The following is a 26,115-nucleotide window of genomic DNA, read 5'->3' as shown; positions in this document are numbered from 1 at the left end:
CTTCCATGTGAGGGTGAATTTGACAACCCAAGACTGGTCACAACCACACCTTCAGAAAAACGAGTGGTCTTCGGTTAACCTACTCTTCCTTGCTACTTGCCGGCGTCTCGACTTCCGACCCCCCGGCGAGGCCGACGTATCGGGTCGCAGCGAAGGCTTGGTTGTCTATTTGCTTTCTTAACACCATGTCATAATGTTAGCGCTGCTGCTGCTGCTCTTATGCGTTTGAGGGACCATCCCTCATCCAGCACAGATGTTGGAGCCCACCCAGGGCCCAGTGAGCCCGTTGACGCCCATATTCATCAACAGCGTGTCATTTTTATGAGGTGGCTCTATGGGAACCTGAGTGAAAAACCCCCACCCAGCCATTCACATCTCACTTTGTGCTCGCGCTACCTAACACCAGGCAACCAGTCCCGCTCTTTAGATGAAATTAAAGGAAAACGTCATTACAGGCAAAAGGAACAGAAAGCCGCAGAGACCTTTTGATCAATAATCCCTTTCCAGTTCAACACTTTCATTCTTGTGGTGTCATTCATTCATTCATTCATGAGATGGTGTCAGGAAACTCAAACTGGTAACTTTGCCGCCAACCATTTCCAAAGGATCTTGTGTCTGATTTGAAGTGGGCAAAGTGCAATAGAACACAAAAACAACCTTAAATCTGCTTTCTCTGTCATCTTTTATTGCAGGGAAATATATTCAAATTCTCCTCAACAGGAGCTTGGCACCATAGGCAGGTCTTGCAATAGTAAATCAGGAATATAGGGAGGAAGCAAATGTCTAAAATAAATAATATGGTATGTGAGTTGAGTTGAGTAATGTGCAGTATCCATCACAGTGTTTTTTCTAAAACTTTGAGACGTTTAGCACATGCACATAAAGGAAACGAGGAACTTAAAAATTATGCATGAATTTAGTATAATATGACATTCGAAATAACCAAGCCATCTAAAGGAATGCTTCTGGATCTCTCAAGACTCAAAGTAAAATTGCATTTAGCTTCTTACCTTTTCTGTGCAGCATTGAAGCAGTCCTCTTCTACAGAATGCTCTGTTTTAGCTGTAAAAAGAGAGAGAAAAATATTGTCTCAAAACTTTCATAAATTCATGAGGCAGGTTCTTTAGGCCGTCAAGTGAAATCATATATTTTTTATTACTTTACCTTAAACCTAGCTAATAATAGCAAAGGAAGAAAATACTCGTTTGGAGTGTTCGTTAAACAAATTAACATCATTAAATGAACCATCAAACTGGATTGGTTGGCGTTTTCCGGCATGTATATTTCAAATGCCAGCCACTTCAAAATAATCCCCGCGCAACACTGGTGGAGTCTGGAAGAGGTCACCGCCTTCATTGCTCATCATAGAATTAGTCATGTGACAGCATTGGAAGATGAGCAATGGCCAGAAAGAGTGTATACATTGTAAAAGTGGGCATGGCACCATGTGTCGACGCGTGAGAGTGTGACGGCGGGCGTTAGGGTGTGAGAGTCGCGCTCTCTTAGTGGAGGTGTGTGTGTGGACTCAATCAGGGTTGAACACAAAGGCTCCTGTGGACTTTTGCCATGTAAAAGTGTCTAAATGCAAGGCAGATGTGTGCGGTGAGCTAGGCCGAGGTGCAAGAATTTATCTAGGGCCAAAGAGTGCCTGTGATCTCAGATTTATTGCATTTTTCCAGATTCATCCCTTTTACAATGATGGGGGGGGGGGGACCTTTCCTCCTTAGAGATTTAAGAGGGGGAAGTCTCCAAAATATTGTTCAAAGGCCGGTTTGGGGGTCTTTTGGAAAAAAGTAAGCTTCACACACAGACCATCCACCACTTGGACTTTTTTCCTTTTTTACATGTACGCGGGCCACTCTGCTGAGGTAGCCCTAATGACGGGAGGGGCTGAGCATGTCTGGGTTGGAGGGAGGACCTGGAGGGGAGGGGGGGTCGTGACCAATGGCGTTAGTCACAGTGGGGGGTCAGACTGGCGCCTGAGGTACTCCTGCGCCGCGGCTGTGTGGAGGTGGCACGGGAGGCGAGAGAGAAAGAGAGAGAGCGAGCGAGCGAGAGCATGCGTGAAGTGTCTCTTTCTATGTGTAAACATGAAACCAGTAGTCGCTAACTAGAAAGTTATGAGACGTGCATGCTGAGAGGGACAATAAATTTGCCCTTTAAAAAACCCTGACACACTTTTGTAAAGCACTGCTACCTGATGCTCAGATAACAAAGAAAAGAGTGGCGAGGATTTGTAGAGGGATGCTGACGACCTTGGGGGCATCCTTTTTTTCTCTCACTTTCCTCTCTCTGCCTCCCTCACAAATGTAAATCAAAATGTTGACCGATTTGGTTTGTGACTCACCGACAACACAGTTTAAAGGCTATGATGAGACTTTTACACCTCCCCAGAGCCAACAAAGATGCGATTAAAAGCGGGAACTTGTTTTCAATTAGCCAACATGAGAATATGTCCGTTCAAATCTCCCCAAAGGTTTCAAAGAGTTCCCATTAAAAAGGGAAATCAAAAGGAGGATCATTAAAGTTACACCGCAACGGATTATTTTTTTTCTTATTTGAAAGAAAAGCTGTGACTGATAAGAACATAGAAAAACGGACACGACGTGCAGAATTTTTCAATCCCATCCACAATTTAAAACTGGCGTCTTAACTTAACAGGGAATTTAAATAACAATTCAATAATAATTTAATAACAATAGAAAATGCAATTCTTGCCAAAGATCACAGCATATAGCGATCCCACATGTGTGATGACATCACAGAAAATCTGCGTGTTTAAGACAATGCCATGACACCATTAATTTATTTTCCTTTTGTCTTTGGGCTAGTGATGTTATGGAAAACATTTCGGATAGCATTTGGAAAGAATAGCCCTGAAAGGATCCTCGTATTTTGCTCTTTGATTAAATTTGTATCTGTTGTGAAATGGCGATTTAATTGCTTGCTGTTAAAAATGAACAGCGTGTAAAAAGCACAGATTATCAGATTTGGGAGGGATCCACTGTCGAAACAGACAGAGATCATACGGGGAAATTTAAGAGGGACAGCGCGGGGCGTTTGGGTTCACCTGCAGGCCCCGCTGCGAAACTCTCCACAGGCGGGGTTAAAGGTCAGCGCTCCCCGGGAACACTACTTTCACAGCACACTTTATCTGTTGGACCGTACTCAAGCTTGGCCGTGTCTGGTGGACACGCTCCAATTTGGACAATGTGTCAAACACATGCATCTGCGCTTGGCTGGCCTTGCCTGCGTTTACCTGGGTGACAAATCCAATCAGTGTGATGACTCAGAATTTAATAGTCTCGGTTGTTGTTTGATGTGCAAATGATTTGCGTTGTTTTGCCGTTTGAAGTCACAGAATCATCACAAAAGATGATTACACGCCGCACGAAAACATGGGCAACAGCTCGTGCGTGGTAGGAAAGGGGGTTTACACAAAGCAACTTGATGTCCAGATGTATTTTTGTCATGTTCTGGCAACTTCAGTGGCTTAGAATGCATTTAAATATTCTGGGCCCTACTTTTGTGTCAAAAGAAAAGTGTAATCTACAGTAACTGTGCGCACGGGTGGAATTTTCTTTCTTTTGGTATTTTCATTAGAAATGGGCACATGCGCCATTGAGGGCGTGAACACAGTCGACTTGTTTACTGGCCAAGTTAACAGTCTTGGGACGACATCAACTTGTCACTGTTTTAAAATGATGTACATCTTGTACGATGATATATGAGAGAGTGGGAGAGCACCAGTGTCTTATGTTAAATTGTTGCTCAGAAGCAATGCAAATCTGCTTTCTAAACAATCAGAAATCATGTTTTGGTGCATAATTTATAATCATTACATTACGCTCGCAAGATTGCTGCAAAAATAAAGCGGTGGGGAGGTTCCGACAAATGACGTTCCAAAATTACGAATGGCTCACAATGAAAAATACAACTCACACAGTTACTGCCATACTTTTTGTTATTCATTTAATTTTCATTATGGCGTCAAAGTAATTTTCATATAAATATTTCTTGTAAACATGACTTAATTCCTGTTTTAGTGTAGGTTAGTGACAGATTACAGGTCTGTTCCAACTTTTGTACAAATTTGGGTTCAACTTACCAGTGGAGACAAATCCTTCCATATTGTGTTTAAATGGCTGGAGGTGTTGTTCTGCTGAGTCAGCACAAACCTTCCGTACATCTTGCTCGCAAGCTGGAGTAAAGAGAGCAAAATGATACATAATAAGCTATTGGAAGGGATTAGGGATGTAACACAACCCGATCCAAAAAATAAAAAAACATTACACGAATAACGTAATGCTACATAAGAGGAGGAAAAAAAGAGAACAGCAAATGTGCTGAAGGAGGAAATTACTCCATGATTCTGTCAGAGGTGACTGTGCATGTGCGTGTGTTCTATTTCCTGATGGGTTTTCGCCGCTTTGCCAAACGACATGACTCGCACGCGCTCGCAGGAAACAGCCGTGACTGAGCATGTTCCAACCGATACCTTTCCCACTTCCTGTCAAACGTTAAGTCTGGGATGCGAGACACGCAGATGCCGGATGAGAGCACTCGGGCACAATGTTCCAACCTGTAAGTCATTAATGGCTGCAATAAATACCTCCACTTTCTTATGACTAAATCAGGCAATTGTTATGCAACAAACAAGAGCAATAAAAGCAATGTTTGCACCTGTAGCTCAGTAAACTCCCTCCATTACATCTTTTGTTTATTTGTTGTCTGAAGAAATCACCGAGGAAATGTCTGTTTGAACTATCAACAGCCTGAATCAGATTCACCTCCTAAAATCTAAAACCAACACTTCTGACAATAAACCCCCCCCCCCTCCGCCACAAACAATCCAAATATCCTGTTTCGACAAACCACGTTTCCTCTGTAGAAATACCCCAACTCCAAAAGACCAATTAAAGTCAAAGAGTAGAATTTAAAAGTGGTTCTACTCAAAACATGGTCCAGACAGAAAATGCCGCAAGAGGGAATGCCGCAAAGCCACAGCAGCTAGAAAGAATACAACTGTTCTGACTTTCAAAAAAAAAAAAGCCTCGTTCACTCATAAAAACTAAATTTCTAGTATCAGCATTTCTTTGATTAAGACATTGTGCACCTTCATCTTATTTATGTATCTATAAATTCCAGAAGAAAGCACGGAAAATTTAAAACAGCTTGAGAGTAATGTTTAAAAAAAATAATTTTATTGGTGCACCTGTAATTTAATTTGATAATTTGTATACCATACAAGTTGAAAATAAGCGAATTATCTACATATATTTATCCAGAGATTCTACAGATTAAATTGAGATAAATTATTTTCAAGATGTATTGAATGCATGTAATAAGAGTGCGTTAAAATCAGTTGTTAGTGGTCATGTAACTTTAGTGTTTTTATTACTCACTCGGCAGACAACAACTACAACCATAGATATTTTTTTTGCTAACTGTCTCTGATGATGGTCAGACCACAACCATAGATTTTTTTTGTTGCTAACTGTCTCTGATGATGGTCAGACAGTCTGGGTCATGATGGGAGCCAGCTCCAATCTTTAAAGGCAGACTCAGCATCTTTCGCAGCCAAGTTAGTCGCCATTTAGATATATTGGGGGAAAAAAAAATGCTGCTATGCTTCAGTCGTTTACGGAGCCAGTTTGGTGATGAATGTTAGCGTGTGTTTTATAGGCTGTGTTAAATCAACAAAGCCCCAAGAGAATTTGAGCCTTTCCTGAGCCAGCGGCGATTTGCAAGTGCATCCAAGGAGGAGCCCACACGCAAGAGATAAACACTCGTCGGATACCCCGCGGTGCTTGAGTAGCACTTACAAATGTTTTGCACAATCTGCGAAAGCTCTGCGGAAGAACGTCCACCGGCTATTGCGTGAAATGACGTAAGATGCCGATGACTGTGGGGCAATAAGTGTGAAAAAAAACAATTGACATTTAGTTTGTTGACTTAACCTTTCATACATACTTGTCTCCACTTCAGAAAACCAAAAAAAGAAGAAAATATACACCATCGATGATCTGGGTATTAGAGACTTAGACATGTCAAGTGAAAATGAGTGAGACTCCACACATGGCATTCCGAGCGCAGCCTCCATTGTAAAATGGACTTCAGACTAAAGGCCATGTCTGAAAGTGACATTAAGGGCCATTTAAAATCAGGACACAGTCTGATTTGCCACAGTGATGAATGCCTAACTGCTAGCCAGGCTTTCTGTGAAACACTAAACTCCCCCGAGTAGCAAAAGAACTCTGTTTCTTTTTTATGGGATCTGCTTGGGAGCATCAGTGCAACTGCTGTCCACTGTAATGAACGTGCACGTTCAAAGAGGAATGTCGCCTTAATGAAAATGAATCAATAAAAATACAATAAAAACTCATGCATAAACATCTCATTATCTATTGATGCAAACTGTCAGCTGCAATTTGGAAGAGGGTGGAAGAGATGTGCTAGCACCAAGTCTCCTGACCTTTAACCCAAGGTCAGAGAGTAAAGACACTGCAGTCGCCATCTCAGAATCAGGTGAGGGGCACACACAGTCTTGCTTGAGGAAGTCAAATCTCAAAATAGGATTCAGTGTGAACGTTTCACACCGTCTCCAATGTGTTTGCGTTGTAATTAAGACCAGTTGCTTTCTTTAGGCGAGTTTATAACAGGCAGCATAAATATTTATTCCTGGAGGCTGCACAGGATAATAGCTGGTGGGAGTCATAGGTGGGGCTCACCAAAAGTCCAACACTGGCCGTGTGATGCTTATGCCCTGGAGGACTACTGTGCCAGACTGCGCTGGCGCAGATCAAATACGAGCGCTGTTGCATTTATTGTCTTCGGGTCTTCCACTCATAAATGAGTGACAGCTTGAGGTGGGTCTGGCTCCTTTAGGAGACCCTTTGTATTTTTCCCCCAGGTCAGAAAGGAGAAAGCTTTAACAGCGATCTAAAAAAATCTAAGAGAAGACTGAGAGCAAATGTAATTGCTTTCACATGCCGTATTATTGGTTGATTTAAATAACCACAGACATCAGGGGTGCATGGGAGCATCGCCTTTAACCTTTATGTGGCCCAGGCTGGCCAAGATTGAATGGCTAGAAAGTTGACTCCAACACTGACGCCACTGCATACACACCCAGGATACATTAAAAGATAAACAGTCAGCTACTTCATCCAGGCAGAGGGAAAGCCAGTATTTTATGCTAACCAAAAAAGTGACATAAAAATAACAGAAAATAAAATATAAAAGAAATAAAATATATAGCATAAATACAATAAAAGAAATAAAACTAAAATAAATAAAATAAACCCATCTATCTGTCCATTTTTAACACTGCTTGAAGTTATCATGAAGGTAGACATACCTGTCAAATCTTTTTTCAGCTTCCTGAGATCCTTCGTTAGATCGTCAAACTTGACCTGTGCAGCCTGCAATAATTCTTGTGGTTCCAGCAAGGGGTAGACACTCTTGTCAGTACCAGCATCCTGGAATAAGACACTTTTAAAATGTATGTATTTTATAAGCATGTTTATTCAACTGAAGGTAACTCACGCTATCGATATTTCGCAGGTAGTACAAAACCACGTAATCCACCAGACTGACGTGAGTGTCCTGAAAAATAAAGTTCTCTGTCATAAAATTGTAATCATGGTCAATTAGTAATCAATAGTAATTATTGGCGCAGCCTTAGTAGACCATTACCCTGCTCTTGACGTCCTTCAATTTGGGGAGGATCTCGAGTGTAAAACCGTCAGCCTGACCTCTTGTCTTGTTCCCACCATTCATATAATTCCCAAAGGCCAGAACGAGACCCAATACCTTGCTCACACTTTTGCACTCCAGCAATTCCTGGACACAGGACACAGACACACACACGGCTTTATCACAGAAAGCCTTAAATTAGCATCATGATGATTTATTGTAGCGGTGTTCTCACTTTGCATACGCTCTTTATAATCTCCACCTTTCGGCGGATGGAGGAGATGGTGTCGAGGAAGACCGACCGGAAGATGATACAGTGCGCTCGACCTGCAAAGTTGGGAATCTGGGAGAGCTCATACAGGAACCTGGAAAACACAAGGGGAGGAGGAGAAAACGGGTGTGATGTGTTATGACAGAATTAAACAAAACGTCTAACAGGAAGGACTATTCCGGGTCCTTGGCAGGCCACGCTTCCCCCGTGCAGGTCCGGCTGAGTCAGTGCTGGTGCGACCTGGCAGGCGATTGTCATAGGGGGTTTCGCTTGGCTGGCCTTGAAAAGGGGTCGGCGGGGAAAAAGAAGCGAGCGGCATCTAGGGACTGATCAAAGTTGGCCTGGGCCCAACGTGGGACGACTTATGTAAACAGTGGCGTGTCGGAGGGGAGCGGAGCTGTAACATCCTGTGTGATTAGAGTCCGCTGACACTGAGTAGGGATGACTCAGGCAGCTATAGTGACAGCTCTGGTCAAACATGGAAATGGGAAGGCCAGGCTCAGCGGCACCACTGGATTTAGGCCTCATTAACTGGCCCGAACTACTTGACCTTGACGACATGAAACTGCGGAGGGGACTTTTTTTTATTTTTTTATTTTTTATCTGGTACTGTCTGAATGTCTGACTATTCTAAGGAGCCATCTTACTGTTCAGGTTTGTCCAGCAGTTTGACCTCATCCTCTTTGGAAGTTTCATAATGTTTCTTGATCTTGACCAGTTCATCAGGAGTAGCCCTCTGCGATAAAAAAAACAACAACAATCTTACAGTAGAATTTAAATGCTAGTAAATTTTATTGGCAGCAATACAAACAGATCTGCTATAAAAGTTTTACAAATACATTGGTATCCCCCCTGCCTTTCTTTTTTTTAAACTTTAATGGACGTACTTACATTTTCATATAAAGCCTCAATGGTCTCCAAATCCACCACAGAGTTATCCACAGTAAGAACAGCTGAAAGAATAAACACAGTATTAATTATAAACAGACAGTCTAATAAATAAAAGAATGAGAAAAGATCTTGGCCAAAGCTTTCTGGCGTTTAAGCTTTCCCAGCGTATCATTGAGAAGAGCAAACTTGTTTTTCCGACTCATAATGGAAAATAAAAATGAAATATTGTTGATTTGTAGCAAATAACATTATGATAAGTCATTTATCATTGTCGATTTGGATTAAATGGGAGAGCAACCATTAAAAAATTGACTCCAATTTGGTGATGTTGTTACTTGGCAAGAGTTAAAACATGTTTTCATGTCAACAAATGTGAAAGATGCAATTCATTTCCTAGAACAAGTTTTGCTTCATCTTCATCACGTGTGGTTTTCACGTAACTATAGATGACAGCGCTGAAAGGGAAAGTAATTCCTACGCTATTTATGAGAGCTTTATGGCCTAGTGGGGGAGGAGGGGCATGGGGATGGCTCATCTGACAGATAATCAATCACCAATTGACCATTTTGCAAAAAATACTAGCAGAATTTTGACAGTATAGAAAACCTAAATTTGCATATTTGTCAGTTGATGAGGAAAATATCATTATCTTTTACAGTGTGATATCAATATTTCTTCCCTTGGGGTCCAAAAATATCTCAGGGTGTCCTCAAAATAATTTCTTTTCACAAACTTCAAAAACTTTTCAAAAAGCACTGATATATATTTGTTAAAGGTTCCTGTTGGTGGATGGGGACAAATGCAGAAAAGAAATTCCAGTACAAATTGGAAAATATTCCCAGTTCAATAAACTGGCCTGTCACATGGGAGGGTGGGGTCCAAACATGTTTTGGTGGGGGGCAGTGACCTCTCGGTCCCCCCTCAACCTCCGGCAGTGAATGTACAGTAAAACATTTAAATTACTACTTTAACGAGAAAAAATTGTATCTTTTAAGATTCAAATGAGCTAATTTGCTGTGCATTTTCCATGAAAAGTCCAAAAGATCAGTATAAATTCAACCATTTTACCAATTGGACATAAATGATTGCACTACTCTTAGCAACAAGTGGCCAGGACCGTGTGACCTGAAGTGACCAGAAAAAAAAATCACAGAAAATAAGTCGATCTATTCTTTATTTCCATGATCATTTAACAAACGGAATTTCTGCTCTCAACGGTGTCATTGGAAGAAAAAAAGGAATTTCATTTTTTTTCCTGTATTAAAAACACCACAACCTGGCACACAGACTGAAAAATATTGGTCCAAATGCTTCGCCATTAACACTACCCAGACCTCCTCGTTTCAATCAACTAACAAGGTAATATGTTGCATTCTGGTTCCCAGGTGGCTGCCCTTGCAGTGAAGCTGTCAATGTGGTCTGGTTCAGAGGGAGCGCTGGAGGTCCATTTCCTACATCTTATTAGAGTGGATTATTCAGTCCCTCAGCCATGCAGCCGTCAATCACACACCAAAGGGGGGCCCTCTCCAGTGTGTACGGCAACGCTCTGATCCGAGGGGAGCCGGATATCTCTCCACGGCGACAGATCAAAGCTTGCCTGCCAACCCTCTCACACCCTTTCCTTCCACTTTTCACTCATCGGCTTAGGTGAGAAGGAGTGTGTATGTGTGTGTAGTGGGCGGGGGGGCTGAGGTGTTGCATGGGGGGGAGACCCCCCTATTGCTCTTGAAACATGGTGGCCGTTCAAGTCCCTAAGTCACTCTGATGGGTGCAGTTCAAACCGTCTCCTTGACCAGAGGGAGGTCTTCTATTATTCTTTCTGTCTCTCCCTAATGTTCCTCTGCCGTTAATTGTTTGCTCCGCTGTTATAATGGGGATTTGAATTGTTTTTAAAGTAGACTGCACAGGCAAGTCTGAATTTTGAGTGTACTACTACGTTGGAAGAGTTTTAAATGTGTTTGTATGAAGAAATATGTTGTATATGTTTTTTCTATTTTGCAGGTGGATCTGGAACAAACCTCCTGTGATAAAAGTGGGGTTCACTTTATGTACCCTGCAAGTAAGCCAGGCTACATGTAAGCATTAATAAAGCTTCAAATTGTCCATTTTAAACCTTAAAAGACAAATAAATCAGAAGCAAGTGAGGCGTGAGGGCTCCATTTGAGCAAATAATCGAGAGAAAGCGTCGCAAAGGATACAGCAATCGGTTTCCAAGCGAGGCTTTCTTTGCTTGTGTTTTATGTGGTAGCTTTCGTTCCTACAAACAGTTGAAGGTGGTTTTGTTCATGTTTAGATCATTAGCGGGGTGTCAGTCCCATTAGGCTTGTGGAAACCGTCACTGGCTACAATAAACAGATTTGTTGGCCGCGTGCTCAGACTAGCAGGCGGCAAACAGCCTCCGCCGCAATCCCTGGACAGGACCCATTCTCGGCGCATCCAACGCTGTTCTGAAGGCGCTATTTTATGTGTTTACATGCATGCCTGCATTTCCCACAAACGAGCCGCTAAGCGTGCGGTTCTTCAATTAAGGCAGACGTCTTTCTGATTATAAACAGCGCAGATGGGATCTGAGCTAGACTGAGTTGTCTGTTTTCATGCCAGTGGTTGCTGTCTCACATTTTGACTAATTGGGGCATTTTCTTTCCCATTGTGGAAACTGGAAACTGAAATTCTACACATTCCAGTTGAAAGGGAAAGAAATACTAAAACATGTCTCTGGTTACAACTTAGATGCTGTTGCAAATGTAGGAAATTATTCTGCGCTGTTGAGCTCCCAGTTCATCACAAAAAAAATACCTCATCTGCATTTCATCAAGAGGCCTCCCCTATTTATTGCTCAATGGAAACATTGTTGATTTAGAACATGGCATTTCAATGATGATCTCTTTGTTTGAGACATTAAAAAATGATTGTGGACATGCTGATAGCAGGAAATGTTTTTTACCTTGCTGAATGTCTTTCATTTCCAGATGCAGGCTTGATATAAGGATGCCGACAGCTTGCGAACGCTTCCCGTCCAGCAGCTTGATTCTCTGGAGAGAAACCAAAATTCCTTGCTATTGTTAGTCAGAACAGAGGGAGAACATCTACTTGTGTAACATTCTTCTGATGATGATTCTTTCAGATAACAGGACATTGACGGTTTATTATTATCGGACTATAAAAATGGACAATTGTCACGACCCTTCATGGTGACACATCCAGCTTGGAAATACAGAGCTGGCACACACCTGCATGGAAAGGCAGTGTCACAATGACATCAACTCCAAACTGGAAAGGGAAACGCCGCTTCACCAGATAACACACGAGAGATATCATCAAAATAATCAAGTCGCAGTGAAAACACAAGCATCATCAGTAGCACCATAAAAGGACAGTCTCGAAGAGCGAGGCAACAAGACGCAGTTTTTCTGTTTTGTTTTGTTTTATAACAAACTATAAATTCACAGGATTTTTATTTGTGCCTACACATGGTCACAATTACTTATGACTGAATTAGCTGTAAACCTGAAGAGAGTTTTGGCAAGGTAGGGCTCTGCTCTAAAACTTAATGTGTCAGGCTTCTTCATTAGGTATTATGGTGTTGTCGGCTACTGGGCTGTCCAGTGGGAGCTGGCGTGCAGAAGCCTTAGAAGTGGGTATTGCATTACAGGACCTTAGTGGGTGCCATGCTGCTTCCAGCTCTATTACCTGGATCACTGGGGATCTCCCACTCTGGGAGTACCAGGCTTTCCTCAACACCTCTAATTAAGCACTTTGGACGGGCCACACTTAAAGCGGACCAGGAGCCGTTCCCTCTCATTGTGGCTGCAGAAACTTGCCAATTAGCCCAAACAGTTCAGCTAATGGGAAAAGATGCTGGATGTTTGGTCTCATTCATTGAAGATAGACTAAGGTAGAAGGATAAATGTCCGATGCTGATGCTGAGATAGATAGACATCAATAGCAAACGGCTCCCTCCTGTGGAGGAAAGGGGAACTGTTTATCTTGAAGGGAAAACGCAAAGGAGCTATTAAAATGAAACAAGACCCCGGGCTGGCTAAGCCTTTTTTAACCATGTGAAATCAATAAGTGAATTTCTTTGAATGTGCGTCTTTTGTTACCTCCTTTCAGTTATTGAGTGGGATCCTAAAATGAGCACGAGAAACTAATTGCAACCTTGATGGCTTTTGACATTGATTATGTTTTTCCTCACACATTACAAAACAATCCAAGGCTGGTTTTAAAATACAGCTAGCCTGCTTCATAATTGATTTCAAATTGGACTCAACTCATTTTCAAGTTCTTCCCTTTACAAATGATACATTTTATCTTTCGGGAAATTCCATCACAGAAAATTAGAGACGTTGCGCATAAAATTACAGCCAAACCTAAATGTGATAGAAATAGAACTTCATTGGCAGAGGTAATGATCGAAGAAGAAAGTGGAAGAAGAAGAAAAAGCAGGTGGCTGTTGTCACTGGCAGTGGGATGAATCAAGCAGTCTCAATTTGCACGACTGAGCAGAACTGCTGACCTTCGTCCGACTATCTGTCTGTTATCACTCCGGCAGCAATAACAAGTGTCTCATCATTAACCAACTTGATAAACTCAACAAACTCCAGTCACACCCACTGGTCTTCAGCTTACACACCCTCCAAATATGTCTTCAATAAACGTACCATGATTGTGCATACGGGATTCTTATCAAGCACTTAAAAGCTGCAAATGTCGGGAAACAGATAATGCAGAAAGTTGAATTTATAAGGGTAAAGGAAATTGTTATTTTGTTTGACTTTTAACAATCTCTCTCCTCTTTTGTCATCATTCAATCAAGACGGCAGTGACATGCAAACTGTTTGCTCTCCTCTTTCCAAATCCTATATGTGCAACGCCAGTGGATTGAAGCCACATGCCTGCAATTACACAAAGCCCACCCTGGCAAAAAAAAAAAAAAGCTGTCGTCAACGTCGGCTCCTCTACTTTGATATGCTAATCAACACATCGAGAAAGGCTCCAGAATAAACAGGAACTTTGATTTATTTTTTTTTTTTTTCTGTGGCACACATGATAAAGATTATCACTCATGGAGGCATCAGCTACATCCCCTAACATTAAACTTAATGCTGTGAGGAGTTGTTGGAGATCAGGGAAGTGGATCATATGCATAATGCACAAATACATTCCAGTCCCTCCTACTTGTCTGCCCTGGGCTGTGGGGACAACATGATCTGGCAACACTTTTTGGGGCAAGTGCATTAATGCCCCAAAACCTGTTAGCATCACAGAACTGCATGTACGTGCTAGGTTTGTCACTTAATTAATTATTCATTAATTAAAGCTTACTCACATAACTATGCTGTTGCTGACCTTTGAAAGCCTTTTTTTTTTTTTTTTTAAGATTAATGATATTAACAGCTTTTTCTGGATTTTCCAGCACGTTTTAAGCCCGCACTATTAAATAGTTTATTTAGAAATGTGAGTCATCAAAGCTGGAGTTGGAAGACAGGAAAAAAATATAGACCTGAAAATGAGTATCTCTTAATGTGTTACTTTTCAAAGAAAGCTTTTCGATTGCTGCACCAGCAAAGTTTCCATGAGTCGCGTTAGACTTCTTCTAAGCCTGTTAGAAGAACAGCAGTGAAGAAGCCCCTGTCAGCCCCGACAGGAGACAGTTGGAAGTGTTTGTGTCTGCTTGTGGCTGACTTTAGTTGGATCAAATGCTTTTGCCACTTTAAGAGTGACCAGACTGAATGGGATGATTTGAGGATGGAGACCAAGGACACCGTACACACACATACACGTGGCCACACACACACATTGTGGCCCTGTGGACTCGTGTGGAGCCTTGACAAATTGATCAGAATAAAGGATGTGTATAGATTTAAAGGGGACTGTCTACTCGGACGCCAAAGTCAGGACCACGAGGCGGCCAACGTGCTGACAGGGCAATGGCTGTAGCAGATGTTCAGAACCGACAATATGTTTAACGCATTAGGTGGTTAGGTGAAGGCTAAATACAGTGGAACCTCACAAGTTAAATATTGTACAATTTGAAATTCCATCCAATGTTTGTGGGAAGACACCTCTGATGTCACTACTGTCTCAACCTGGCTACCGAGTAACCTAGCAACCCACCCACCAATTCATATTACACATAATAAAATTGTTGTGGAGCTGTCATGATTGAATATTTTTAGAAACGATTATTCTATCGATTTTTCCATCGATTATTTGAAAATGATACTAATTCAAAGTAGATGATTCCCACATCTTGTGCCAATTCTTGTCATTTGCGGTCAAATTGTAAGGTCAAGTGTTTTACTGTTTTGTTTCAACTTTGCGTAATATTACAGAAGCTTTCCAGTTCTGGTAGGTGGAGTTCAGTTGTATTTAACTTTTATGTACAATACATTTGCATTTAACCTTAAAGAAAAAAAAAGCCTTGAGGCTGCTGTATTGAACAAGATGCATATGTGTGTAATTTCTAGAAATGCATGACAAATACATTGAAAGTGGATATAAAGTAACTCTACCTTCTTTGTTTTCGCTTTCTTCTCATACGTATCCGACAGAGGTTTCTTCATTGGCTGAGTTGTGGCCTTGGAGAAAAACTCTTCAAACTCTTTTGGATCAATGATGTCTGGCTCCTCTAGCGAGCCCCACAAAGTCTTGTTGCTGAAAAAAATAAACAAAGAACATTTGCTGTAATTAGATGAAGGCTGTGATTCAACTTTCCAAACAGAATTTGTGTATTGCATTTTAGGGAGATTACAGATGTTTACTGAGTGTACCTAGAAACTTTTATAACATTTACATTTCCACTTTGAGACCAAAAAACATGGACGTTAACCTTCTAAACCAGACTGTACTCTCCCACTTAAAATGCAGGAGCACTAGTTATGCCCGAGGTGATAAAAACAACCAAACATTGATGCAAGCTTGTTTTTGTCCTTATGGAACATTTCCAGCAAATGAACTACAATGTATTCAGAAGTTGCTGAGTAACATGGATAATAAAAACAAACAGATGTAAAAAGGAGAACACGAGCTGCTTAAAGTCAAGAGGATGTTTAACACTCTGCTGTTACCAACACATCAGTCGTCTGCTAACCCTAAATTATGGTAATCAAATCAAGAGACAATGCTTTCGGCTCCATAAAATGACTGTGTTGTAGTTTAGCTAATCTTTTTTTTTTTTTACACTATGAAAATGGTACAGCAAGTTTAAGTTTGACTAAACGTAAATGTGGATGGAAATCATACAGAATCTCTTGAAGAAAAAAAAAAAAAGGACAACCAAAGTCTATTCGAGACATACTTAACCTCACCTTCCTAAATTGCCATTAAGAAAAAACCCAAAGTGCTAATAGGCACTAATGACCTCACCCATGACCTAAAATCCACAAACACTGCTAATAATGCAAAATTAGTGTTGAGTCTAACTAACCATTGGCCAAGAAGATTTTTCTCCCGAAGGTTCTGAGACTTTGAATTCCATAGAAAATACTGGCTAGACTAATTAAAATGCTTGTCGTGTAAAATGTGTGCTTTGGTTCACATTTGAGGCGCTAGCAACATTTCAAACTCCACACTCTTTAGACCATCACACCATTACCAAAGATCACACAGCTGATCCACTTAGAGTCAAACCCTTTTAGTACCCCTTAACTCGACCCTTTATGGCTAAATTTATAGGTGCTGCTGCGGTGCCTTGTCCGGTGAGAACGTGCGGACCAAAACACGGCTTCCCCCAACTAATCCAGCCATGGAAATACAAGGTCATAAAGTTGAACGCCTGGCACTCATGAGGCAGCAACCACAACCACAGTAAATGGGCTGGATAATCCACTTACAAATACAGTCTCCGCAGTTCAAGGGAATGGTGCCGAGGCCAACAATTCTTTCTACTCGACAGATCCAATTGGACCACGTGAGAAGTTCTCATTGCACTAATTGGAATTTGAATGATTGTTTAAGAATGGCGAGTTTTTTCCCACCTCTACCTGTATGTTCAAAATCCTTAGTTTTGCTAATTCATGATCATAACTGAGTGTAAAAGTGCATACTTGTACATACTTATCGTCATGTACTTGAATCCTGGTCCAATACAGAGGCTTCATGGGACAGGCGGGCTCGATAGCGGGCTTCCGAGGGGGCTTTTCTAAGATATTTTTGAAACTGAACCCCCCCATGAGTGGAGGTGGTGGGGGGTTGCCGCCTGGAGGAGGGGGAGGAGGTGGAGGCCCTGCTCCAGGTAGACCAGGAGGGGGAGGGGGTGGTGGTGGTGGGCCACCCCCGGCGTGTAAAGCTGGTGGCGGCGGCGGCGGCACTCCAGTAATGCCTGGTAGGGGAGGTGGAGGGGGTGGCGGCGGTCCCAAGGAGCCTGGCAGGGGTGGCGGAGGCGGGGCTGGTTCGGCAGGCCCCGAAGCCGTTTTAATCCCCAGATTGAGTCCGATAGAGTCCAAGTTAAGTTTTTTCGGCAAGTTTTGGCCAGCTGTTTGAGCGAGACCGCCCGCTTCGCCCTCTGGGCTTTTGATGAACGTCTCCCTGTCTGTCTGGATCCCCACAGTTCGCCAAGGTTTGATTGTTGGGTTATCTGCAGTCGACACAGCCACGTCTCGGGTTTGTCTGGCCTCCACATTGCAGATCTTGTCCTTTTGCATCTTGGCAATGATGCCTTCAAGGTTTGATATTGAAACAGCATGCTCGCCGCGAAGTTGGAAGAGTTCAAGCTCAAAATCAGACTGTAAAAACACAATCATGGATATTAGTCATTTCATGTTCCAACGGAATACTTTTAATAAGCTGTATTGGATAAAAATGATTGTTGCACAATATATTCTATCATTATTTTATATATTTTTTCGTCCATGGCTTGCTCAGAGAAAATCTATCAACTAAAAGGCCATTTGACATTTCAAACAACAACAAAAAAAGAAACAAACAAAGCAAAGTATTGATTGAACACAACAAGGAAATTGTTGGGCAATGAACCTTACACATGTTCCTTATTAACTTGTTTCACTTCGAAACAGCATGAGGCACGTTCCCACCCTTTGTTGTGGGCCGACATGTTTCTCAGTCTCGACATCAGTCTATTAAGGAGGGTAAATTAAAGGTTTTAAACAGAGAGATTCTAGAAAAAATCCTGAGCTCAGAGTTTCATTGAGGAATTTGCCAATGAATCAATTTATATAACTAACTTCATGTTATATAATCAAGTGACAATACATTAAGAAAAATGATGTCTAGTAGTTGTGGTTGATTGTTAAGTCTTCATGTCTTATAGTCATTCTCAATTTTATACCAAAATATATTTCAATCTTTTTATAAATCAAAAGTGTTCCCACTACTGTGCTTCAACTATACAACTTTGCCAAACTTCATGATAGCAGTGACTTCACTTCACTGAAAAGAGACAACAGCAGTTGATCCCAACACAATACTTATAATTATAATTGTTATTAATTGTTATAATTGTTACAATTGTTTTTTTCATATCAACCATTTACATGTAAATAAACATGCACTGAACAATTGATCACATTAAAAAAAATATTTCCTGATGTAATTTTAATTCTTTTGCTGTATTTGTGTTCATTCTCCATCAGTTTTTTTTTAATGCGCAATACAAATAAAAAATGAATCGTATCTCTCGAGTATTCAGGTGAAAATAACCCAAGATGTCTTGATTACATTTGAAACAAAATCTACTTTCTGAATGATTGATAGACTGTAATGTAGAGGCAAATTGTGTGGATTGTGGCTACCGGTTCTCTGCTGCTGTGTTATAACATTTCACAATTACTTAGCGCCATCTTGCGTCCATAATGGTAAAGTGCAGGTAAATGTATTTCCATTCATTTACTGTACGGATGTTAATTTCTGAACAGTGTCCCTCCAGTCTCACTATTTATGATCTATTCACATATCATCGACACAGTGACACAACTTACGTGCATTCGTTCCAAATCTTCCTTGCATTCCCTCTTGAGCTGCAGGAGGGCAGCCTGGTGCTCTGAAAGCAAGTAGAGCACAAATCATATTTTGATGACAGCAAAAATTCACTTATCATCATTATCTGTGTGTTTGCACCTTTTCAAACAGAATGATAAATCAAACAAGAAGAACGATGAATTTCTGGCCCTGCAAGACTAGCATCTGGGTTTGATAAAACAAATGATAAAATTCTACAGAGGGTTGAGTCACTGCTCACGGATGGACCAGTATTGCAACTTAAGCAACCAGTTTTTAATCAGGCAGGTGACAACGTGTTGCACTACATAAAACATTTCGGCAAGTCAAACGTGGATTCGAATGAATGAAGGCAGAAATAGGAGAAACAGGAACCACCTAAACCAAAATTCATGAGTTTTAGCATTTGTAAATTCTGTTTCTTACCTGCCTCTGTGTACTTGAGCCCAACTTTTTCTTCTTCATCTTTGGATTTGGGTGGTGGCCACACAGCTTGCAAACGACCCGGGGTCCGGTCCTCACTGTCCGCAGGTGACGTGGCCTCCGTCTGTCAGAACAAAAGTGTATTCATGAAAAAATTGGTACTGTATTTTTTTTATGATCATCATAAATGTGAATAGAACAACGGAGGGAGGTGATGACATACGTTGGCTTCCGTGGGGGCTTTCAGTTCCCTGCTGGGAGATTTGGAGGATCTCTCAAAAATAGATCGGAGACTTTCTTTGTCATTCCTAATCTTCTTTCTCACTGCTTCCAGATCCACAGGTTCAGTTTTTTCCTTTTTGACAGATTTAGGTCCAAAAATACTCCGGAAAGTATCATATGCCAACTCGGAGGTTTTCCTGATTTCTGGATGGGAGGTTTTGTCACCTGCAACTTCAACTCCGGCCTCAGACTCCTTTTTTTTGTTAGCTTCGGCTTCAACTTCAAGGTTAAGGTGCGGACTGTTTCTCAGATTTTCCGAGAGCGGTTTAGGCTCGAGGTGTTTTTTGGTTGTAGCTGATGTCTTCTGCTCAGGTAGGAGCTTGGTTTTGTTGACTGTTTTCTTTAAACTGAGCAATGCCAGGTCAGCATCTTTCTCATTCTGCTTGATCTCGGACACAGTCTCTCTCTCTTCCCCAACTGCTCCTTTCTTGAGCACCCGTAGACCACTAAACAGAGCCGGCATCTGAAAAGAATTGGGCGAAGAGTACGTTGTGTCCTTGGATGGAGTTTTAGAAGAAACTGAATGCTGGGGTGAAAGTTTGTCACTTTGCTGGAGATCACTTGATGATTGCAGTATTGGTTTTGTTTCCTCATTTTTTGATTGTTCCTCAAGACTTGAAGAGGAGGTCACTTGGCGAGGCAGTCGATCATCGTAGTTTTGCTCACATGTTCCAGATAATGTATTATCATTTAGCATGATGGCGGGAACTGGCCGAGAACAATCAATTCCTTCATCGTTGCCACTGTCTTTTGTTTGTTTACTTCCATGGTCTTTTGTGCTTGTTGCTTCTCCTCTGTTAAATATTGCTGAAGTTGACAAGATAGAACTTTGGCTTGATATGTCTGCAGACAAAAATGATTCCAAAGGCGATATCTTAAACCCGTGTGTTCGAAACTGTGGTATATCTGCTTCAGTGGCGTCTCGCTGTGAATCTCCATCACTTAAATCTTTGCTATCCCCAGGTAAGCTTGGTTTCCTGACAATCAACAGCTTCTTTGACAGGCTTCTACTTTCAAGCCCCGCCCCCTCCTGTTCATTTTCAGAGTCACTATATGTATCCACTCTAGTTCCGATCACCGTGTCTTGGTGTAACGAATGTGACAACTCTCCTTTAAATGGACTGTCGGACTCCTTGCGAGTTTCCCAAGAATTAACAACATCCCTCGGAGACAGATCCTCACTCTCTTTGAGCTCATTTTCATTTTGAGTTTGACATACTTCATCATCTGACACTTCCTTAAAGGACGTCAGCACAGCAGGTTGCAAATCTGACCTGTCCCTCGTGAGAATATTGTTGAAGACACTTATCAAAGTACTAGAGGGCTTTGGTCTTTGTGCATCAGAGATATTACTCGGATTGTCCATGTCCATTTTCATTCAAACGTCACACTGGCATAAAGTGAAAGAAAAACCAAAATATATGGCTGCCTCCTATTCCACCTCAAACTTTGGCAGGAAACAAAAAGGTCTTTGTATGGACAAATCTCTTCTTACCTTCTCCAAGAAAGCACCAATGACTATGCTACTGTATGTGTGATGCAAGTTGAATCATCATTGAGTCAAAGAAAAACTACTAGTGTAGTGGAAAAAAGTTCTATGAGAAAGTTTCCTGTGTCAGGTCAATCTGTTCAATATCTATATCCTGTAGTAATCTTGACGGGAGAAAGTTCAACTTTCACAGAGCAATTCAAACTATTCCCAGAAGGTGAGCCGTATTTTCCATGTTGATGATGTGGATTATCCTTCTCTTGCTGCTGCCATAAAGTCTGTGGTCCATGACTGAGCTTTTCCTTCTGCTTCACGTCTGTCTTCTTAAGCAATCTGTTTTAGCTAGAAGTCCAGGCGAGTGTTGCATGAGAGAAAAAAAACAACAAACTTGCAGGTTGAGGGGGAGAAAAAAAAAAGCGTCTCACTGGTCTACCCAGTCTGTGTATGGCTTTCTTCAGACCCCTCCCTTTCTGGGAGGGAACCTGTCGTACCAGCCGCAGGTGTCTGCTTACATCACATTCAAAAAAATGGCAGCGTGGCAAAGTAATAAACACAGAAGGGCCGTTGTGTGGTCAGTTGGAGAAGCAAACGAGATCAACTGGCAATGAAGAGTCATTTTACATAGGTAAAACTCATAAAACTGGTTTGATAAGTAACATATTAGGTACGGTTGGAGTACTCCGTATTTGAGTCTGACTCATTCTGACTACAATTAGTCATAACTGCCCTTATTTCCATCTTATTTATCATTCTGAGCTGCTCCAAATTGGGTTGGGTTATTTTTTATTTTACATTGCTCTTGTTGCTGTAAACAACAAAAGGTCATTTGCCTTTAGAGTGCCTTGCATAATCTCATGGATTGAACACCTAATCTGTACCCATGGAAGAATGTGCAACACAATGTTGTTTTTACCATTGTGTGAATGAAAGTTGTGTTTTCACACTGATGTTGTAGTGGCAAAACTATAGATTTCTTTTTTTCCCTACTGATTTATTGATTGACATTCACAAATCAAATGAAAGTACAAGGGTAGACCTCGGTTACAATAATATAATAATTTGTGCTATTTATATGGCTGACTTTCAGGGGTTATAGTAAAATAACATAATATTTAATATAAATACATATAAATATATATAAACATTTTAAATCATAAAAAAAGTTTTCACACTGATTTTGTTGTGGCAAAACTAGATTTTTCCTCCTAAATTTATCGTCATTTACAAATCAAATTATAATGGCCAAGCAAATTAAAGTATAAAGGTAGACCTTGGGTACAATAATATAATAAGTTGCGCTATTTATATGGATGACTTTCAAAATTTAGATCATGCATGCACATGAAAAAAAAAATGGCTCACAAGAATGTGGGCTTTTGCCGGATTTTGTTATGTAACCACAGTGGTATTCCATACCCGAACACACACACACTAAATCCCCTCAGAGGCTCTAACACAGCATTGATTGCAAAGCGTTGTAGTTATGGAACCGTATTTACATGGATTGATCCAAAAACCTGAGCTCAGCTGCAGGGACTAAATACTTTGTTTTAAAATCACGCCATTATATAACACTGTTTAGACAACATTTTTGGCTCTCACTTTGTTGTTCCAGGTGTGACAACAAAACTGGAGCAGATACAATATGTGTATAAGGCGTTGGGTGTGTGAGAATGTCAATGATGCAAAAGTATGTTACGGGGTTGTCACTTTAATAAATGTCAAGTCACTAATTCATTGTTCAGCCTTGCACTAGTATTGTCATCATGAATGCAAAATGTCATTGCAGATCGTTTTAGAAGAAAATATGGCTTACACGGATAAAATATCCATCTAAAAAGTAAGTAATCCACCTCATCAGCCACAGGAATGAGCATCTCAAAACAGACACTGTCTGAAAAACTACAAGAGGCTCAATAGCAAAAGTTATTTTCTAAGTGACATTTACATAAAATGTTTTTGAATCGACTGGATATGTGGACAAATCAAAAAGGTTAAATGGTAAAATATTTAGTAGAACATGGAATTATCTGAGTCAGTTTTATCTTGGGATCTGTCTACAGATTAGAATCCATGACCCTTTAATCCATTTCAAGAATTTGTAATCATGTGCTTGGGGAAAAACATCAGGCCAATGTTGTGAACGTATGGTGTTGAAGCATAGGGACCCTCACCGTGCACTCCAGTTTGGGATAATAAGGTGTATCCCCGATGATGTCATCCTCTGGTGGTGTAATTCGGAGGAAATCCAGGTGATCGGGGCGGGGAATACGGGACAGGGGCTCCTGAGGGTCATTGAGCATCCAAATATCATCATGACGTAGGAGGGAGTCGTCTAATGGAGGGAGGGGGTACACAAACACAGACACAACCTCAGCATAATTTGCAGTGTGTGTTGCATGCAGAGTTGCTGAGTGGCTAGTCAGGTTGTGCTTGTAGTGTGTAGCCTCGCCTGTGCGGATAATATAATTGGTTTGAAAGGAGGCATCATAATCTCTTAGCATCAAATGTTGAGCGATAAAGAGTCCTGTTTTCCTGCAAGCCTCGGGGGCACTAAGCTATTTTTATCTGGACTCTCTTCCAATAGGCCACACCGGCAGCAAGATATTGTGATGCAATAAGGACAATCCCAAAAAACACCTTTAGTATACATATATATTTTTTCAACTGTTAAAGAAATAAAAAATAAAAAAAGCTAAACTGCAACCAGAACTATGCACTATAAATTCACCTTGCCTGCCCTCTCCTGTCCAGTGAAGAGAAAAATGCACCAGCAGCACAGCAGGATTAAGTTTTCAGAATCCAGATTTGTGATTTACCATTCTAAATGTAGTGCTATCTGTATTAACATTTCAGTGGCAAACTGAAAACCCAACCTGTAGAAGCATCCTTGTATCCTTTTGGACTTCCATGTCAAAGCACATCAACTTCAGTAGAGGAACGTGAAAAAACATACAAAGTGACATGTGAAAAGAGAAGGAGAGCACTATGGATACAGGCAGGTAATGAAAGATGATAAAATAAGACAAATAGAGAATAAAAGGCAAAGACATAGAAATACTATTACATCCTATTCTCATTTTCTAGCAAGTGTCATTGACATTAAATAAGGTGACTGCAGTGTGACTGCATTAGGTTCTTATTGGTAGTCCTTTCGAAAAGGATCCTGCAATTTGACCTTGGGCCAAATGCCTTAAATTCAGTCATGGCACTCCCCGTCGCCGCCCCCAAAATCTCACACAAGTGGGAAAGCTTTTCAGGATAATGAAAAACACTCAAAACTGCCCACCACAATTGGCTAGTGTGCAGCCATGCCATTTATCTGAAACATTAATAACATTTCACATAAGAGAGAGAGCGAGCGAGATAAAGCAAAAGAGAGAGCCAGAGAGAGAAAGCAAGAGAGAGAGAGCGAGAGAGAGCCTACACTGCCTCTATCTGGCCAGAGTGGTGTAATCTTAATTCCGTCAGCCAAATACTGCAGTCTGGCTCTGACTGACTACACACAGTGTTGCAATATAACAACAGTATCCTTTGAAAACTCTGTAGCGGCATTAGGAAAAGAGGAAACTGCAACTATTATTTCAAATAAACAGCTACTATTTGATTATTATTATTATTTATAAGGCTTCATTTAGCACATGCATGCAGTTGTTTGATCGACCCCGGGGGGGAAATGTAAGATTATTGTCATTTAATCTGCCTCCCTGCTGAGACAGACTCATAATGTCAATAAGTGGCAACACGCAGTGCGGATAAGAGGATGTTCTCAGATGACAAAGTTAAGTATCACAAGAAAAGGATTATACTACCTAAAACTGAATCATAGTCATCTATATGAACATGAGGTCAGTTTTGCTGTGCAGGTGTTTCTTCATCATAAAGAACAATGAAGTGATGAAACTGTGAAAATAAGCAGCTGTCACACTGTGTAGGTGTTGCCGTGTCATACTCTCAATAAGTCCGTCTGCGTTTTGCATGGCTCAGGAATCTTCCAATGTCACTTCCTGACAGCGGGGCATCGTCAAGGATGATGGATTAACCCACTTGCCACTCTGACCGGTTATTCTTCTTCAATGGTCTCGGGATGCTTTATGGTCGACTAAATCAAATAACATTGGAACCTCAAGAGAAAAAGCTCATTTGAGAACCAAAGCAGACTGACGTAAAAGCTTTTACATTTTTCATCTGAAATACAATTGTGGTGGCAAATAGGAAGCAGAGAATGGAGGATTATTAAAGAGTGCTTTTATTGGGATTGACAATCTCCCAACTCAGGCACAGACGATTTGGTTAGCCTTGTTTCACTCCACTGGTGAATGTAAATTTAAAGTTGCTCAATAAACCTTGTTGCAATTAAGCTATAGCAAGTGAGATCACTTTGGGCTGTGTTTCTCTGCAACAGCGTGAGACACACTAAAAAAAAAAAAAGCAACACTGAGCTCATGTTGGCCAAATCCACTTCATTACCTGAAAAGAGCTGACCCTTGTTGTCAGTGGCCTAAGAATGCTCCACATTATGTTGACTGACATCATGCAAATAGAAAGGAGCTCTTGCACTGTTCGGTTTCATATGACTTTGCCGGAGCCTGGAACGTACGGGCTAATCTGATTAGAAAGATCCCGGCCATACGCCAGACAATAAATATGTAAAGTATTAAGTTGGAGGACTAAAGAGAGCGAGAGAGAAACACTGATTGCAGATTAGTTTTCCAAATTAAGTGAAAGTACAATTATAGCCTTGATCTAGTATGCTAGCTGTAATGTTTAAAAAAAAAAAAAAACCTGGTGAATATGGATCCCTTCGGAACATTTTAAGACATTTTTATTTATCTCCTGTCTCCACGAAATCCAATTTGCAAAAAAAAAATGACATTCTAGTTCCTTTTCATACCTGCTGGTGACCCCGTGTCAGTTCCCTCTTAGGTTTTTGCAGAGGATGGGGGTTGTGAGGGTGGCAGCAAATTGGCAATGCTTCAGTTAACACAGTGCTCATGAGAACCATGGTCGGGTGGAGGTTTGCTTCGAGTTTGAGCCTTTGATCAGAAACACTAATCTCCAACTTGGCTGTAGTGCTTAGAGAGTTAAAAAGAGATCATCTACC

At 41.1% G+C, this 26,115-nt stretch overlaps 1 protein-coding gene across 2 annotated transcripts in view; it reads right to left on the bottom strand.

Annotated features, from left to right (window-relative positions):
• LOC147045372 (formin-like) overlaps positions 1-26,115 on the bottom strand; it is a 41,781-nt gene that overhangs the window by 13,187 nt on the left and 2,479 nt on the right. The window contains exons 3-16 of one of the 2 annotated variants that reach the window (XM_085931110.1): positions 23,186-23,346; positions 19,244-19,364; positions 18,799-18,860; positions 16,919-17,586; positions 15,376-15,517; positions 11,805-11,892; positions 8,861-8,922; positions 8,617-8,705; positions 7,934-8,063; positions 7,699-7,845; positions 7,549-7,608; positions 7,361-7,481; positions 4,109-4,201; positions 1,011-1,062 (exon numbers count right to left, since the gene is read on the bottom strand). In XM_085931110.1, the coding sequence (XP_085787236.1) occupies positions 1,011-1,062; positions 4,109-4,201; positions 7,361-7,481; positions 7,549-7,608; positions 7,699-7,845; positions 7,934-8,063; positions 8,617-8,705; positions 8,861-8,922; positions 11,805-11,892; positions 15,376-15,517; positions 16,919-17,586; positions 18,799-18,860; positions 19,244-19,364; positions 23,186-23,346 (1,996 nt within the window). Of the gene's footprint in view, positions 1-1,010; positions 1,063-4,108; positions 4,202-7,360; positions 7,482-7,548; positions 7,609-7,698; positions 7,846-7,933; positions 8,064-8,616; positions 8,706-8,860; positions 8,923-11,804; positions 11,893-15,375; positions 15,518-16,918; positions 17,587-18,798; positions 18,861-19,243; positions 19,365-19,463; positions 21,402-23,185; positions 23,347-26,115 lie in introns of those variants that run through there. The other variant, XM_085931111.1, reaches the window with a different exon arrangement.

This window comes from Syngnathus leptorhynchus, chromosome 15 (genome assembly GCF_054491065.1).
Source record: "Syngnathus leptorhynchus isolate UIUO chromosome 15, UIUO_Slep, whole genome shotgun sequence".
Taxonomy (NCBI): domain Eukaryota; kingdom Metazoa; phylum Chordata; class Actinopteri; order Syngnathiformes; family Syngnathidae; genus Syngnathus; species Syngnathus leptorhynchus.
The sequence above is the reverse complement of the archived record's forward strand: the minus strand, read 5'-3'. Positions and strand labels throughout refer to the sequence as shown.